The sequence below is a fragment of the Scyliorhinus torazame genome, chromosome 7 (assembly GCF_047496885.1).
Source record: "Scyliorhinus torazame isolate Kashiwa2021f chromosome 7, sScyTor2.1, whole genome shotgun sequence".
Taxonomy (NCBI): Eukaryota; Metazoa; Chordata; class Chondrichthyes; order Carcharhiniformes; family Scyliorhinidae; genus Scyliorhinus; species Scyliorhinus torazame.
In genome coordinates this window covers 82627285-82645566 of record NC_092713.1, presented here as the reverse complement: position 1 = coordinate 82645566, position 18282 = coordinate 82627285, and the positions used below count along the sequence as shown (strand labels likewise).

Sequence of the window (18282 nt, the reverse complement as noted above, 5' to 3'; positions counted from 1 at the left end):
GGAGGGTTTAAGGTAGCGAGTGGGAGGGTGCCACTAAGTTAGCATAGGGGCTATAAAATGTCATAGGGATCAGTGGGGAGCATGCGTTGGCATTGGGGTACCAAGGGCCATGCGAGATGGGCAGAAGGGCAAAGAATAGTGTTAGGTATGAGGAGCATGGGGTGGGTACAGGGGCACAGAGAATGTGAGGTGCTAGGGGATGGTATGGTGCGTAGGGTGGCATAGGTCATATAAGGGGCCCATAGGCTTGAGTACAGGAGCATAAGTTGGCATGGAGGGTAGAAGGTGGAATCAGGGTCATGAGTTGGCATGGATGAGGCCTGGGGATTGTGAGGGGGGGTTGAGGGGTAGGGGTTGGAGTGATGTGTTTTGTTCTATTTTGCTTTTTCAATTCTTTACATTTTAGTAATGCTCAAAGGCATCCCTTCTGATCAGCCTGCCTACGCATCCAGCAGCCTCCACATTCATTCTGAGAAAGTTGGGCCTGACATCTAATAGAGCCCACCCATCCCCACCCTGGCACCGCTGAAATGAAAGTCCCAACTTATAGGCCTCTTTTACCCGGGTTGGGTTTGTGAAGTCGTGAAATGTCCCGATTCTGCACACCTGACCCGGGAGTGAAAATCCGGCCCTCAGGAAACTACAACCATTTTGGAAACCCCTGATTGAGATTACTGAAGGGCAGCGGCAGATGTGTCGAGGCACCAGAAATGCATCTTGAGCACCCAACAGCTTGTTTTCTTAGTGTCCTTGTGATGGCGTTGCTCCTGTTGTATCTGTCCTCTGATTCACTGGTAGAGCTTCTTGTAGAAGTCACTGGGCAGGATAACTTTTTTGTCCCAAGAGACAGTCACTGAGGTTGTGTGAAGGAGCACAGACCTGTGGGAGATGTGACTGCCACTAAATGAATTAATCATGGCAGCTCCCTGGATATCTCGTGCAGACATCTTGATCATTTTTCAGGGTTGATAACCAACTGGATATTCAGGAAGTGAAATTGCTTGAAATTGATGAAGACCCCTGGCTGATCTGAAAGTGCCTTTAAACAATGACTCTCAACTACTGCACAAAGCTAGCAAAGTTCGATTGGTCTTTTCTGTGGCAAAGTAAACTTAAGTGGCAGTCTTGGAAAACAAGACATCAGTGACCTGGAAGAGTGTTGCTTATGGGCAGCAGATTGAGTGGTGCTGGGGATGTTGTCAACAGATTCCTGGATGGAGCTGGAGATGAAGAAATTCTGGGCTGTGGTGGCTTTGATAGCTATCTACAATGTATGGCACTATGGTCCTCTTGGACAGAAATATTTTTCCAGAAGTTGTTGATGTCGGTCATAACCTGCTGTGAGAGCCTGAGCATTCTGAGGTGCAGCTGCTCTGACATATTGAGGAAGCTCACCCTCTGTCTGTAGTACCTATGCTCGGGGTATCACCTCCTCAAGTTGCAGCTCCCTATCCATCTTCTCTGACATATAGCCTGAGGCTGCAGGGAAGGCAGTTGTTGATGGTGTTGTTGTTGCTCCTGGTGTTGCTGGGGCAGCAGTTGTTGGTATGGCTTCTGACGCTCCTCATCAGAGTTCCAGGATGCAGCTACATAAATTGCTCCCATGATGTAGTGAAGACTGACAGGAAGGAAGTTGAATAGAAGTTCACACCGATGAGGTGAATCCAGGCACTCAGAACAAATTATGCAGACACAGCCCTCCACTCTGGCTGGCCACAAATTTAGCGATTTCACTCTTTAATGGCTTCCTTGCATACCAATTTCATTAAGCAATCTCTCTCTGCTGTTCTCCTATCTTGTTAACCCTGAACTGTTCCAGACAGCTAAAACAAAAACATGGTGACCGTTAAAGCCATAAGGCGGGATTAGATTCAAACATATTTCCTGTTTGCACGGCTGCAAGGGAGCTCCATGCTCATCTCCAAATCGACTATGTCAGCTTCCTGACCCAACGGGACTTTTAATGGCCCCCACCCACATCTGGACCTGTCTCTCTTTGGCAGTTAAAATTTTGCCCTTGCAGCTTTTACCAGAAGAAGAAATTCAAAATAATGATTACAAAAGAAAGAGCTGAATCACAGAATCACAGAATTGTTTCATTGCAGAAGAAGGCCATTCAGCCACCGGGTCTGCACCGGCTCTCTGAATGAGCAATTCACCGAGTGCCATTCCCTCGCTTCCCACTGTAACCCAGCACATTCTTCCTTTTCGGATAAATGTCTAATTCCCTTTTGAATGTTTCAGCTGAAGCCGCCTTCACCACACACTCAGGCAGCATATTCCAGACCCTAGTCACTTGCTGCGTGAAAATGTTTTTACTCATGTGATTTTTGCCAATTACTTTAAATCCATGTCACGATCCTTTCATGATTGGTAACAGTTTCGCCCTACCAGCTCTGTCTAGGCCCCTCATGATTCTGATCAAATCTCCTCTCAGCCTAAGTCCAGGGATAGGATTTTCCGTCCGCGCCCGCCCGGCGACTGGAAGTTCCCACCCAAGGTCAACGGACCTTTACATAGTCTCCGTCCCGTCCGTGGCGATCTTGCAGTGGGCGCAGCCGAAAAATCCACCCAACCTCAAAACGACATGGAATAAATGCTATTATTCTTATTGAACTGAACTCTGTGCAAAAGCATTTTTCAGCAATAGAAGGTTGGAATCCTGACTGCGATAAACAGAGTACAGAATAGACAATATCTTGTATATCAAATAATTAACACACAAATGATTAAGTTATAATTAGCCTGTGACAGGCAACAGGCACAATGCTTTGTATGTGCCTTACGACCAGTACGGGGATCTGGCTTATACAATTAAAGCCACCAAATAGTTGTCCTTTAAATTATATTTCTGCTTGCTGACTATATCTTGCAATTATCTGATCAGGCTTTTCCTGTAGAACTTAGCTAAATTTCAAGCAGACAAGATTTTCTATCATGAACAGCCTGCAACAAATGACCACTGGAGACGCATCTATATTTTATTTATATGCTGACATGAAGCTTCCAGTGATAATATATGTTAAAATCTAAATCCTCAATCAATGTATGAATATTTTAACTATAAACCAAAAATATCACAATAAAGCTAGGATATGGTATGAATTTGATAGTCAATACTTCCACATTGTTGTCACATATTTACATTCTAGTTACTAATGAGCTAGATTGCAACTAACGATGAAACAATGTGTTGTAACAAAAAGCAATGCAACATGTCTGCAAAGAGGAAAATAATATATGACCACGTATTTAGAACCTAAAACAAAAGAAAAACTCAGACAGTAATGACAACCATCGAATCGACAAAATAGACACAAGAATTGGTGTAATGAAGAGGTGAGTTTGTCAGCTAGTAGTAAGGAAAGAACTGCTCGTCAGACAACAATTTCATTTCAAATATCTTTCCCAGCAATTTTGATGAGGTATTGGAGGATAATTGGGGGGAGATGGTGGCGCAGTGGATAAACCAGTGACCCAAAGTAATGCTCTGAGGACACAGGTTCAAATCCCACCACTGCAGATGGTGAAATTTCAATTCAATTAAAATCTGGAATTAAAATGATGACCTGGGGCGAAATTCTCCAGAAACGGCGCGATGTCCGCCGACTGGCGCCCAAAACGGCGCAAATCAGTCGGGCATCGCGCCGCCCCAAAGGTGCAGAATGCTTCGCATCTTTGGGGGCCGAGCCCCAACCTTAAGGGGCTAGGTCGGCGCCGGACGAATTTCCGCCCCGCCAGCTGGCGGAAAAGGCCTTTGGTGCCCCGCCAGCTGGCGCGGAAATGACATCTCCGGGCGGCGCATGCGCGGGAGCGTTAGCGGCCGCTGACGGCATTCCCGCGCATGCGCATTGGAGGGAGTCTCTTCTGCCTCCGCCATGGTGGAGACCGCGGCGGAGGCGGAAGGGAAAGAGTGCCCCCACGGCACAGGGCCGCCCGCAGATCGGTGGGCCCCGATTGCGGGCCAGGCCACCGTGGGGGCACCCCCCGGGGCCAGATCGCCCCGCGCCCCCCCCAGGACCCCGGAGCCCGCGCCGCCTTGTCCCACCGGTAAGAGCGGTGGTTTCATCTACGCCGGCGGGACAGACATTTTAGCGGCGGGACTTTGGCCCATCTGGGCCGGAGAATCGCGGGGGGGGGGGGGGGGGGGGGGGGGGGGCGCCAACCACGATTCCCTCCCCCGCCGAATATCCGGTGCCGGAGAATTCGGCAACCGGCGGGGGCGGGATTCACGCCAGCCCCCGGAGATTCTCCGACCCGGCGGGGAGTCGGAGAATCTCGCCCCATGAAACCATTGTTGATTGTCTCCTGGTTCACCAATGTCCTTTAGCGAAGGAAATCTGTCGTCCTTACCCGGTCTGGCCTACATGTGATTCCAGAACCACAGCAATGTGTTTGACTCTTAACAGCTCCCTCAAGGGCAATTAGGGATGGGCAATAAATGCTGGCACAGCCTGCGACGCCCACATCCCATGAACGAATAAAAAATAATTCTGAGATCATGCTGTTCAATTCAATAATGTGGTCTTCACAGTAAGAGGAGCAATAAATACAAAACAGTTCATTGAGATTCTTATTTGTACGCAGAATAATACTTTTCACTGTACCTCGGTACATGTGACAATAAATCTAAATCCATATATTAACTTTTTGTTAAGGATGCTTCTTTATTCAATCCGTACTTACCTGGTAGATCTGATAGAGTTTTTTTCACAATCTTGCCAGCTCTTGGTGGAATTATAATCCTGTACAATATGTAATCATCACTAGAATCCAAATCAGAAGACAGTAGCATATGGTTTTCTATTAATATAGATTCTCCTTCCGCTAGTTCAAAAGCAAGGTTGTTAATTAAGAAGGGAGAGCTGTCATCCTTGGGTAGGATATTAATTGGAAACTTGTGTCTAGTAGCATGTTTGCCATCGTAGATTCGGAATATAATATAATCCTTGGTTGTATCACTATCGTCATGGTGATAGCGTACAACACCATCCTTAATGTCCTTAACGGTGCACATGAATCCTTTGCCACCTGATGATTGCACAAGTCAGAAACATAATGGTTAAGAAATATTAATTTAGCAGTGACAAATCTTATGAATATTATGAATCCATCCCAGTACTTTGATGTCTTTCATGTCATATAGTATTTTTGACAATTTATTACCAGCCTCGAAAACATGATTTATTTTGAAAATGTTAGCTAGGATCAATATTGCAGCTTGTAACTGATAGGACAAGTATCCTTTAATTCAACGGCTTGTTTCCCGCCACCAACTCCACCCGACTACTAGTCCGTGTTACCCTCAGATAAAAATAAAGACATTTATGTAAATAACTCCCTGATCACTCACCACATGGTTATAGATCACTGTTAAAATTATCTCTATGTTTTACCTCTAACTGTGAGTCGTCCGTGTTGCAATCCTTCCACTGCTATTAAACGTACCGCATTCATATTATCATTGTCCACTATCTGAAAATTTTCCCAAGTAATTGGTCGATTTTGACCTTCTAACAAGTCCAGACCTGCACAAGTTAGGAATATTTGAATCAGAACACCAAGAGAACATCTTTCAAAACCAACAAGCAGTAATTAATGGACATAGTAATGTGCTTTCATGTCACTGAACTAGAAATTCATGGCAAGACTAATAATTCAGACAAAATTGGTCTGATTTTAAATCTGTGTGAGGATGGGTTTTGAGTCTGTTAAGTTCTTACTCCATGATCTTCAATCTCACCAGGGTTGTTTGAAGATTTTAATCCAGTTTTAAAAATCTGGAAGTACAAAGCTGCTCTTAATTAAAGAAATGACCATGAACCTGTTGAATTTTTGTAAAAACCGAACTGTTTCATTTCTGTCCCATATGGAAGAACACCTGCCATTCTTACCCAGTCTGGCCAGTCCTTCATCAACATAACTGACTCTTAACTGCCCCTTCAAAGGACATAGCCTGCCACCCAGGTTTATCACCACCTTCTCAGGACAACTGGGGATAGGTAATAAGTGTCAACATGATCACATCGTGAGAATGAAGAAAAGCAACAACTATGTTAATAGGCCTTGTAGAGTAGGCCAAAAGTGGCAGAGGGGGATGCTGTAGGTATATCCAACTGGGATTAAAGCATAGGATGAAAGCAGGGAATTTTGAAGGTGAAGTAATAACAAGGATAATAGGTATAAATGAGGAAAGATGGGAGGAGGCTTGGGTGGAGCATAAACACCACTATGGACTGGTTGGGCTGAGTGACCTGTTTCCGTGCTTTAAATCCTATGTAATTTGATGACGGGTTTGGGGCAATGGGACTAAGTGCTCCAAAGGGGAGAAATTAAAGGTGATATAGGTGTATGATAAGAAGTTGAAAACACAACAGAGACAGTTACAAAAGGGGTCAAGATAGGATAAAAAAAGAGGGAGGAATAGCAATAATAGGCTTCAGTCTATGGTGGCAGCTAAAATGTACATTGGGCAGAGAGGGGCATGGCAAGATTAGAATTGTTAACAGAAGACAGGGAGGAGAAAATATGAGAGTGTTCAAAGATTAAGATTTGTGGTGGGATTAAGCTGACTTTTGGACAGGATGGAGGTGCTTGATGCATAGACAAGCCAATGTCTAGGTTCAGAGACAGTTGTGCAGAGTGAATGAATGCAAATTAAGAACAGAAGTAGGCTATTTGGCCCCTTGGGCCTGCTGGGCCATTCAATAAGATCATGGTTGATCTGATATGGCCACAACTCGACATTCTGCCTATCCTCAATAACCTTTTATCCCTTGTCAGTCAAGAATCTATCTACCTCTGCCTTAAAAATTGTCAATGACCCTGCCTCCACCAGTCTCTGGGAAGGAGAGTTCTACAGATTCAAGTCCCTCTGAGCGACATTGCATCTCACCTCCATCTTAAATGGGAGACTCATTATGTGTTCAGTTGTATGTGGGCAGGACATGCGCCTGCAGGGGAGGGAGAGGCAGGGCTTGCTGATTTATCGGGGCAGGGCCACACATTCAAGTTGCCCATAGCAGACACTACCGGGAAAGAGTGTAGTGGAGGATTGCAACATAGCTTCAGACGTCAGAGATCCAGCGCCAGAGATGACTGCGTCTGCTCAAGGTTTTGTGGACCACCTGTGCCAGGTGATACAGGAGTTGGCACCACATGGGCTGGGATGTCACCCATTGCAAGTGGCCCTGAAGGTCACAGCTAAATGTTTATGCCGGCGACTCATTTCGGGGCTGCATGGGGACCTTTGTGACATCTCCTAGTCTGCCAGACATAAGTGCAGAAGGGAGATGACCAATGCACCATTTGTGAGGGTGAATAACTCATAAACGTTGACTAGGATCTGGCTAGCCAGGAGCCAGGGTCATGGGCTTCATGCGCATAACTGGCCTGCCCCACATGCAGGGACTTATTGGCTGCAGGTACGTGGCTCTGCACTTCCTATGGTGGAATGGGATGCCCTTCATAAACTGCAAGGGATTCCACTCACTCAAGTTGCAAATTGTGTGGGACCATGAAATGCGCATTATGAAAATGTGTGTCCATTTCCCGGGTAACATCCATGATAACTACATGCTCGGATGCTCTCAGATCCCGACTGTCTTTGAGGGAGAGCAGTGGCTAGAGGGATGGCTCCTCAGGGATGCCCTCACAAAGTGGCTAATGATACCAGTGCAGAGGCCCCAAACACTCATGGAGACTTGTTACAATGAGGCTCAAACTTCAGCACATGCGCTGGTTGAGCAGACAATTGGCCTGCTCAAGATGCGGTTCCGGTGCGTGGGCTGGTCGGGGGAGAGCTGTCCAGTACAACCTACAGAGGGTATCATTCTTCATCATGATGTGCTGCACACTCCATAACTTGTCACTGTAACGGGGTGAGGAGCTGGATGAGGAGGAGATGGGGGACCACAGCATCTCCTCAGGTAAGGAGGAAGTTGAGGAGGGCAGTGAGGTGTAACACCAGGAGGAGGTGGACGCAATAGCCAGGGCACAAATGGGGTGCAGGACTTGTGATGCCCTGATTTCCTCGTGCTTTGGGAAGGACCAGGACTAGTGGACAAAAATGTATCACTGCTCATCCCCCCGCCCCCATGGGGTCTGAGACCTCCTTCTTGAGGATATTCAAATGGGATGTCTTCTTAGTGATCACTCCTTTCATGGGCAGGGTTCCGAAGCCAATAACTGTACGATTCAGGAGAATGATGATGACTTGCAGTGAGGGCAGAGCAATGCCTCTCAGGTCTGCTGTGAGTGTCTGACTCCTGCCTGGCAGACGCCTAAATGCACCCTGAACAGGGCATCTATGGCCGATTATACGCTGAATGACACATCTCAGCTGCTGCTGCCCCCTTTGAGGTTAGAGGTGCCAGTATGGGCCCACACCTCTTGTACAGGTGGACAGGCTGTCAGAAGCTTTCCTCATGAAGGAAGACAGCTTGCGGAGATGAAAGGCCTGGGTTGGAGTTGGGGTGGGGAGCAGGAATGGTGCCCATGGCCAGGATTAGAATCCCTACAGTGCAGTACGAGACAATTCGGCCCTCGAGCCTGCAGTGACCCTCTGAAAGAGCACTCTACCTAGGCCCACTCCCCCATCTAACCTGCACATCTTTGGACTGTGAGAGGAAAGTGGAGCACCCGGAGGAAGCCCACGCAGACATGAGGAAAAAGTGCAAACTTCACACAATCACCCAAGGCCAGTATTGGGCCCGGGTCCCTAGCGCTGTGATGCAGCAGTGCTAACCACTGTGCCACCGTGTCGCCCCCTAACTAATTACATCAGAATGACTGGTTGTTACACTGTTGTGGCGGATTGACCTGTGATCCTCTCAGAGGAGATAGAGGAGGTGTTGACATTGTACTTCCAGCCTAAATGTTGAGTTGGCTGTGCATGCTTCAATGAAAGGATAGCAGCAAAGCACTTTTAAGGGTGCATAAAGTGACTTTTAATTTACACTGGTGATTACATAAGTGATTACTCTTTACTTGTGCTTAAACTCAACCATGCCCATGCTATGACTATAATCTCTTAACCTTCCTCACCCTACCCCGGAGTCTAGGTGTCTACCCAGAATCCACAGTTGATTTTAAGGCGGCTTGTTGATTGCCATGGCCCTGTTGCCTGAGATGATCGATGTGGGCGGCACATGGAGGGCCATGACCTTGAGGATATGGGCCTGCTTTTGGGCAGCAGGGGTGTTGTGTTGCTGCCCTACTAGGTGTGCAGGGCTGGAGGTGTGTCAGTCACAGGAAGGGGGGATGTCAACCCCAAGGACGCTGTGAGGTGGTTGGGAGCGGGATCACCGTGGGTGTGTGATGGGTGAGCTAAGGGGTGCAGGTGGACACATGAGAAGGCAGGCTTTCCCCAGCTGCACAAAGAATGGCATTCATCTTCTTCCTGCACTGAATCCCCACCCTCTTATGTTCGCTGTCGCTGCCACCACCTCCCAAGCAGGTTTGGTGGCTTTTCTGGCACACCATCTGCCCGTTTGAGGGTAGAGGGTGTCACACCGCTGCACCATCCCATCCAACATCTTGTTCAGAGGTCCCTCAGGGAAATGTAGGGTTGTCCTCCGGGCTGCCATCCCCCGATTGGACTCGGAACGCATGCTGGGGAGGTGTTTCAAAGGAAATCTCCTCTGATTGCTGAGATTAAGTAATTCCAGGTGAGCGAATCAGAGGCAGGCCGCTACGAGCATGGCGTGAATCTCGCAAAAGTGGCTGAGGATACGACAATTTTTCTCGTTGGATTCTCTCTGGTTTTCTTCCTGAAACCAACACTTTGAAAAAATATCGGAAAATGTTGCCCTATATGTTTCAATAAGATCACCTCTCGATCTTCTGAACTCCAATGGATATTTTGGAGTCTGTCCGACCTTTTCTCAAAAGATAACTCTCCAATCCTAGGTATCATTATATTAAGTTGCATTGTATAATTATAGTTTTATTATGTTGAATTATACCATCTTAGATTATTTAGAGATTTCATCATGAAGTACAACACTGCAAATGAAGATGGGTGAGTCTCAGCAACTGAAATGTATGTTCTTTTTTAAAGAAAGGACTGATAATAATAGTGCAATCTCAAACTACGTACCCATATTCCAAGAAACCCTTGGTGCATTTGTCTCTGCTGTTCTGATTGAAAAGTGAACCATGATGGGATCACTAACTTCGAAAAATGTGTCTATTGCCTTAAAATCAACCTAAAGCAAGAAAGTATATCGGTTATGAAGGTTTGCATGCAAGTCTTTTCACAACAGTTATTAGCAATACATTTTGTGCCTGCTGAGGTAATGGAAAATGGAATATATTTTTCAATCTTTTTTACCTTGTGTTAGCATTAAGCATGCCGAAGTTAACACAGATTAGGTGCTGGTAAAATTCCCAAAATAAATGTCTCAATTAAATGCCACAATCTCCCATTTCTGGAGATTGAACGTGATTTAATGGTCTAATTGTGCCGGGCTTGGTGTTGGGATGAGCCATGTGAACCTGGCGAGAGGCCTCTTGTGAGATTTGCGACAATCAAAACGCATCATCAGATTTAAAGGAGCCTCGCGAGATGTTGTGATCTGGATCTTGCCCTCACTGGGCAAGATCCAGATCAGCCTATTTAAATGAGCCATCAGGCAAATCAAAATATGCTTTCGCTGGATTCTCCCAGTGCATGGAACCTGACCTGGGAGACCTCGCCAGGGTGCCGTTTAGTACTTTTCCACAAACATCGACCAGTCATAATGGCACCTGGGTGGGTCTCTCAACCATTAAAGGCCGCTGGGTGGGCAGGGACAGGGCAGAGTGGCACCCTTGCACTCTCTTTGGCACCTGGGCACCTTCGCACTGCCAGTCAGCCACTGCCAGGGTGCCCGGATAGCATTGTCAGGCTGGCAGGGCACTGTCAAGGTGCCAGTGCCAGGATGGCCAAGTGCCAGGTTGGCACTGCCAGGAATAGAGTCCTGGGGGGGGGGGGGGGGGCCTTACAGGATGGGGGTGAGTGGGTGTTCCCCTGGGCCTCCCTGAGGTTGAGGGGGAGGGCAGGTCGAAAACGATGGAAGGATCTTAAAGGAGGGGGCTTGTATAGGTCGGGGCAGCCAGAAAAATGGCACCCCGATATGCGAGGAGCCTCTCCCTATTGACGAGTGAATTTCAGTGCGGCTTTGGCGGACTGAAACTCCCAGAGGCCAAAAATACCAGCAAAGTGCCATTAAATAGCAAGATGTTTCTCGGCACTGCAGCAAACAAGAAGCACCCCGCTAAACGCACCCAAAACTGGACAGAGATATTTTCCGGTTAAATAGCGCCGAGTATTTCTGAATAAGGCCTTTTTGGTGAAGTCTTTTAAAATTGTGGCAATTGTTTTCAGATATTGGAAATTTTAGATTTGAGACTGGTGTAACTACTTCCATTTAGCAAAATTAGAACAGATGTGCCCTTCCCACCAACCTGCGCTGAAATTTGAAACCTATTGAACTATCTTAACTTTGCATGTTAATAGCACATCCTGCAGACAAACATTTCCACATACAAACAATTTTAAAATTTGGGCATTGTACAAGGAGTGTTTCAGTATAGTACTTCCAGTATATCAATGCATAAATAAGTTTGGTTGTATATTCCTAAATGAAAGACAAAGGGATTGCAAAAAGTGGAAAGCTTAGTCAAATTATAAGGAACAGTAACCAGGTGATATCAAGAATTGATTTTTTTATAAGTCTTCAGATTGTAGAAAGTTTAGGGAGTTTAGGAACTTCTGAGTTTTGCGGTCCTGGGGAAGAATGAAGTAGAGTATGCGACTTGTTTTCATCTTGTGTAAGTGTCATGAGAATGTCGCTTTAAGAAATGGTTAGCAGCTCATGTTACTGCAGTGATGTCAGAGTGTGGGTGGAGCTGGGCTCTGGTTCTGCTTTTTAGTTTCACTTTGAGAAAAAGCTTGGCTGTGTCTGGGTTTTCCAGTGTGTTGCAGCTGAAGTCAGCCAAAGCAGCTGTATTATTGAGGTTTGTTAAGTCTTCTGGGTGTTAAAAGAACAGCATACAGATTACTTAGTGTTGTATTCTTTGGGTGCTGTATTTGATTTACTGGTTGCGAAGATGTTCACTGTTTGTGTTAGAAAGGTTAACTTGAGTTCATAGAATAAACTTTGTTTTGTTTTAAATAATGCTGGTCAATTTCTGCTGTACCATACCTGTAGAGTGAGTCGTGCGCTCCCCATACCACAATCTATTAAAAGTTGTAGGTCAGGTGAACTTCATGATACACTTTGGGATTCTCTAAATCCTGGCCCATAACAATTGGGGGCTCGTCCAGGATAAAAGTCTATCTATTGGATTGGCTTAGTGAACTGAAAGACAGTGAGGGGTGGGCATATTGTGGTTGTTTTTCAGGTGTGGTATTTTAGTTTAAGTGGGGAGTGTGTTGTAGACAATGGCTCTTTCAGAGGCTCAGAAGTTTTTGTGGGTGGAGACGGTCACACGCAGTACCTTACAGACAGAGACTAAAAGCAGACTGTTAGATTTGACAAAAACATTGCAGTTAACATGACCTGACAAAATGCGAAAAGATGAGGTAATTATGGCGGTAGTTAAGAGAAATTATACTTTTGGAGGAGTTTAAAAATTCAATTCCTGATGTAGTGAGAACTCATGTGGAAGAGCAGAGGGTTAAAACTGCGAGATTAGCAGCGGAAATGGCAGATGATTATGAATTAGTTCATAAATCAAAGCTTGGTTTCCAACATCAGTTTCAGCCTGTGAGGGATAGAAACTGAGGATATGAGAAATACTCAAGTGGTAAAGGTAAAGGTGATCTGATGGGAGATAATAAGGAGAGTGTGCCTCAGATGAAAAAAGAAATCCAGGAGGGTGGAAAAGAGATGAAAATGTTTTCACTGTAATAAACTAGGCCATGCAAAGTCACAGTGTTGGTGGTTGAAGAAAAGCACTGGGAAGGCTGATGTGGTAAAACAGGATAAGAGTGGGATTTCTTAGAGTGGTAAAGGAAAGCCCAAGGGAAGCAAAGGAGGTGCAATAGATTGTACAGTCTGTTCAAGAGGCGATTGATCAGGAGGTGCCAGATGTCTTTAAAGAATTTACTTGTGTGAGTAAAGTTTACTCATGTGTATCAGGAGGAGCAGGTAAATAAGTCACAATTTTAAGCGATATGGGAGCTAGTCAATTTTTAATGGTAAGAGATGAGGAGTTATGTAGTTTGGGAAGAATGTTGCCAGAAAAGGTGGTAATATGTGGAATTCAGGGTGAGAGGAGTAGAGTTCCATTATACAAGGTAAGGTTGGAAAGTCCAGTGAAGAGTGCTGAAGTGGTAGTAGGAGTAATAGAGAAACTATCTTGTCCAGGAATACAGTTTATCTTGGGTAATGATATAGTTGGATCACAAGTGGGAGTGATGCCTACTGTGTTTGATAAGCCAGTGGAAAAGCAGACAACTGAAGTGTTGAAGCACGAATATCCTTGGATTTTTCCGGATTGTGTAGTAACAAGGTCGCAAAGTCACAGGTTAAGACAAGAGGATAAATCAAAGAGTGAAGATGAAGTTGAAGTGCAATTATCAGAAACGATTTTTGATCAGAAGGTTGAAAAAGAACAGGAACAGGTGGAGAATGAGGCGGATATTTTTAGTTCAGGAAAATTGGCGGAGTTACAACAAAAAGATATTAAAATAAAACGGATGTATTAGAAAGCATACACGGAAGAGGAATCTGAGTGTATACCAGAGTGTTATTACCGTAAAAGTGATGTCTTGATGAGAAAATGGAGACCTTTACATATGCAGATGGATGAAAAGTGGGCAGAAGTTCATCAAGTAGTATTGCTGGTAGGGTATAGAAAGGAGGTGTTGCGAGTTGCACATGAGGTACCAGCGGGAGGCCATTTGGGGATAAGGAATACTCAAGCTAAAATCCTAAAAATATTTTTATTGGCCTGGACTACATAAAGATGTAGTTACATTTTGTCAATCATGTCAGACATGTCAAGTGATATGGAAACCTCAAGCAGTGATAAAACCAGCGCCCTTAATACCCATTCCAGCATTTGAGGAACCTTTTACAAGGGACCTAATTGATTGCGTAGGACCGCTTCCTGACACAAAAAGTGGGAATCAATACTTTTGACTATAATGGATGTGTCTACTAGGTTTCCAGAGGCCATTTCAGTATGTAATATTGCAGCTAAAAAGATTGTGGAGGAGGTACTTAAATTCTCTACTAGATATGGACTACCCACAGAAATACAATCGGATCAAGGATCAAATTTTACCTCAAAGTTATTCAAAGAAGTTATGGATAGTTTAAGAATAAAACAATTTAAATCAACTGCGTACCATCCAGATTCGCAGGGAGCGTTAGAAAGGTGGCATCAGCCATTAAAGACAATGTTGAGGGCTTAGTGTCAAGATTATCCAGAGGATTGGGATAAAGGAATTCCATTCGCACAGTTTGCAATTAGGGATGCACCCAATGAGTCTACCAAATTTAGTCCCTTTGAACTAATTTTTGGTCATGAGGTAAGAGGACCACTTAAATTGATTAATGAAAAATTGGTGGGTGAGAAATCAGAAATTACATTATTGGATTACGTGTCAAATTTTAGGGAACGATTAAAGAGAGCAGGTGAACTGGCTAGACAACATTTGAAAGTTGCACAAAATGTGATGAAACGGGTCGCAGACAAGAAATCCAAAGTTCGTAGTTTTGCCAGTGGAGATAAAGTTTTTGTGTTGTTACCAGTGGTAGGTGAGCCTTTAAAAGCTAGGTTTTGTGGACCTTATCATATTGAAAGGAAATTAAGTGAGGTGAATTATGTGGTAAAAACACCAGATAGAAGGAAGACTCGTCGAGTGTGTCATGTGAATATGCTTAAAAGGTACTTTGAAAGGGAAGGAGAGAAAAAGGAGGCGGTTTTAATGATTCTAACTCAAAGTGACGAACCAAATCCAGATGACTGTGAATTTGACATACCTCAAATTAAATTGGAAAATGACGATGTTCTTAAAAATTGGGATACATGGTTGAGTTATCTTCCAGAAGAAAAACAAACTGACCTGAAAGAGTTATTGATATCACATGGGCAAGTTTGTGGAGATAAATTGGGAAGTACTAAAATGGCTATACATGATGTAGATGTGGGAAATGCTGTTCCAATCAAACAACATCCATATAGACTTAATCCTTTAAAATTGGCACAAGTTAACAAAGAGATTGAGAGTATGCTTAAAAATGGCATAATTGAAATGGGTTGCAGCCAATGGAGCTCACCCATAGTGATGGTACCTAAACCAGATGGTACCCAACGGTTGTGTGAGGACTATAGAAAGGTTAATGCAGTTACAAAAACGGACTCTTATCCTATCCCACGTTTGGAGGATTGCATTGAGAAAGTGGGACAATCAGTTTTTATTTCCAAATTGGATTTACTTAAAGGTTACCTTTATCCGAAAGGGAGAAGGAGATTTCAGCTTTTCCGACTCCAGATGGTATGTACCAATTCAAAGTTATGCCATTTCGCATGAAAAACGCACCAGCCACATTTCAACGGTTAACTAACACAGTCGTTTCAGGATTACCCAATTGTGCGGTATACATCGACGATCTGATAATTTTCAGCCCGACTTGGAAAGAACAGTTCAAACATCTGATGGAGTTATTCGATCGACTTCAGGAGGCAGGTTTGGTGATAAACCTAGCCAAAAATGAATTTGGAAAAGCCCAAGTCACTTTCCTTGAGGCGTTTTCGATACCCTCGAGACAAAGGGAAATAATGCGATTTCTTGGTATGAGTGGAAATTTGTACCAGATGTTAGCAGTGTGGTCGCTCCACTGACGGACTTGCTCAAGAAGTGTAACAAATTCCAGTGGACAGCGGAGTGTCAACAGGCATTTGACGGCCTGAAGGCTGTGTTAACCACTGCTCTTGTGTTAGCCATCCCAAATTATACCAAAGCTTTCAAAGTGGCAGTTGATGCGAGTGATGTGGGCGTAGGTGCGGTGCTTCTACAAGACGACGACGAAGGGCTAGAGCGGCCTATTGGTTATTTTTCAAAGAAATTGAATTCTCACCAGAAGAAGTATTCAACGATTGAGAAGGAGGCTTTGAGTTTGGTGCTGGCTTTGCAACATTTTCATATTTATGTGACCAGCAATCCGTCTGACACCAATTTATAAACTGATCATAATCTTTTGACGTTTTTGGAGCGATTCCGGAATAACAATGCAAGGCTGTTTCACTGGAGTTTATTGTTATAGCCATTTCATTTAAAAATAGTACATGTGGCAGGACGGGAAAACGTGATAGCCGATGCTTTGTCACGAATGTGATGAACAGAAGGATTTCAGTTGGAGGAAGAAGAACGAAAAAAAAAATGGACTATTATTCTCCCTGTTTGCGTTGGTTTTTGCAATAATTAAGTATATTTACTGTGTGCATTTCTTAAAGGATGGTGAAAAGGTGAAAAATGAAACCATCTTGAAGTTGATGGGGTTTTGTTTCTTAGGGGGAGGTGTCATGAGAATGTCGCTTTAAGAAATGGTTAGCTGCTCATGTTACTGCAGTGATGTCAGAGTGTGGGTGGAGCTGAGCTCTGGTCCTGCTTTTTAGTTTCACTTTGAGGAAAAGCTTGGGTGTGTCCGGGTTTTCCAGTGTGTTGCAGATGAAGTCAGCCAAAGCAGCTGTATTGTTGAGCTCTCTGCCATGAAGGACTATCTCTTAATCATTTGGTGAATTCAGAATTATAAATGTTTTCAGTAGTGAATGTAAACTCTGTTGTGCTTCTGTTTAAAGGTTTGTTAAGTCTTATGGGTGTTAAAAGAACAGCATACAGATTACTTAGTGTTGTATTCTTTGGGCGGTGTATTTGATTTACTGGTTGCTAAGATGTTCACTGTTTGTTTTAGAAAGGTTAACTTGAGTTCATAGAATAAACTTTGTTTTGTTTTTAAAAAATACTGGTCCATTTCTGCTGCACCATACCTGTAGAGTGAGCCGTGTGCTCCCCATACCACAATCTATTAAAAGTTGTAGGTCAGGTGAACTCCATGATACACTTTGGGGTTCTCTAAACCCTGGCCCATAACAGTAAGTGAGGTTTTCAGCACACTTCTGGCGATGTTATAGTGACGGAACAGATACAACTCTGAGGAAATTCCCAGCGTGGTAAGTGTGCAGGAAGAAATAGGAAAACCGGGTGGTATAAAAGTTAAGGATGCAAAAGGGCGGATATTATATACGCCGCAATAGGGATTCTCCATTTTGCCGGCAGCCTGGGGGTTTCCTGATGGTGTGGGGCTGTCCCACAATGGGACACCCTATTGACCAGCCGGCGAAATGGAGGATCCCGCCCTAACATCGGTTATTAGAAAATATGGATTCAAATTGACTCAACATACCTCACAATTCCTCCTTTCGGTATGACTAATGTTTGGAGGTTGATATGCTATTTTCATTTCATGCAAATCCTGCCAGCTGAATGATGTAATGGATTTGGTGTGGTCATCCAGGTGAGTCAAGTACCCTTCAACAGGAGGTTTGGTGATGTTGAAAACTAGTCTGTCCTTTGGTGTTTCATCATCCTGTGCATCAACAGCTGCAATGCTCAATGGTGTCAGGATGAATTGATCAACTTCCAGTATGTACATTGACATGAAGGCAGCTTTGGGTTGCTGATTTGGAATTGCACCTTTAATGTTAACTCGAATCCAAGCATTTTCTACCTGTCAAAGAATATTTTGTTTCATCACTGTTTGCTTTATGTAAAACAATCAAATCCCAACCTCAAGCTGTGCTCAACATGGTTGCAAGTTATTAACTTCAAGAAAAAAGAACATTTTCAACATTATCCCTATTATCAAGGTTTCATCCTCCCATTCTTACTCTAGGTTAAAATTGCCTTATGATTCAATGACAATGGAAAAACACTCATACTGTATTGTGAGATGCGAGAGCTAGACTAATAAGGTCCCAGATGTGTGCTGCAAGCTTATATCAACCTTGACAGAATTGCAAACACTTTCAATAGCCTCAATATACCTAGGCGAGAGAGGGGAGACTTCAGCAAGGATTTTGTTCTGTTTGCTATTTTATGACTGCGATTCGAATTATGCACGCACACAATTTGGGCCAAAAGGAGTATCAACCAGCTATAAGGCCCTACAGGTCAGGATCTTCCATCCAAGCATCTATGCTGTCAGTGAAATTAAGACAACTTAGTCTGGAATATGAATGGAATGGCTGTTCAGCCTGACGCTGTATCTCAAGGTATTGCGAATG

General features: G+C 44.3%; 1 protein-coding gene across 1 annotated transcript in view; it reads right to left on the bottom strand.

Moving 5' to 3' along the window:
• The window catches only part of frem1b (Fras1 related extracellular matrix 1b), a 377590-nt gene that overhangs the window by 264503 nt on the left and 94805 nt on the right, over window positions 1–18282 (bottom strand). The window contains exons 6-9 of the mRNA XM_072510980.1: window positions 17403–17726; window positions 10100–10208; window positions 5397–5528; window positions 4687–5031 (exon numbers count right to left, since the gene is read on the bottom strand). Of these exons, the coding sequence (XP_072367081.1) occupies window positions 4687–5031; window positions 5397–5528; window positions 10100–10208; window positions 17403–17726 (910 nt within the window). The remainder of the gene's footprint in view (window positions 1–4686; window positions 5032–5396; window positions 5529–10099; window positions 10209–17402; window positions 17727–18282) is intronic.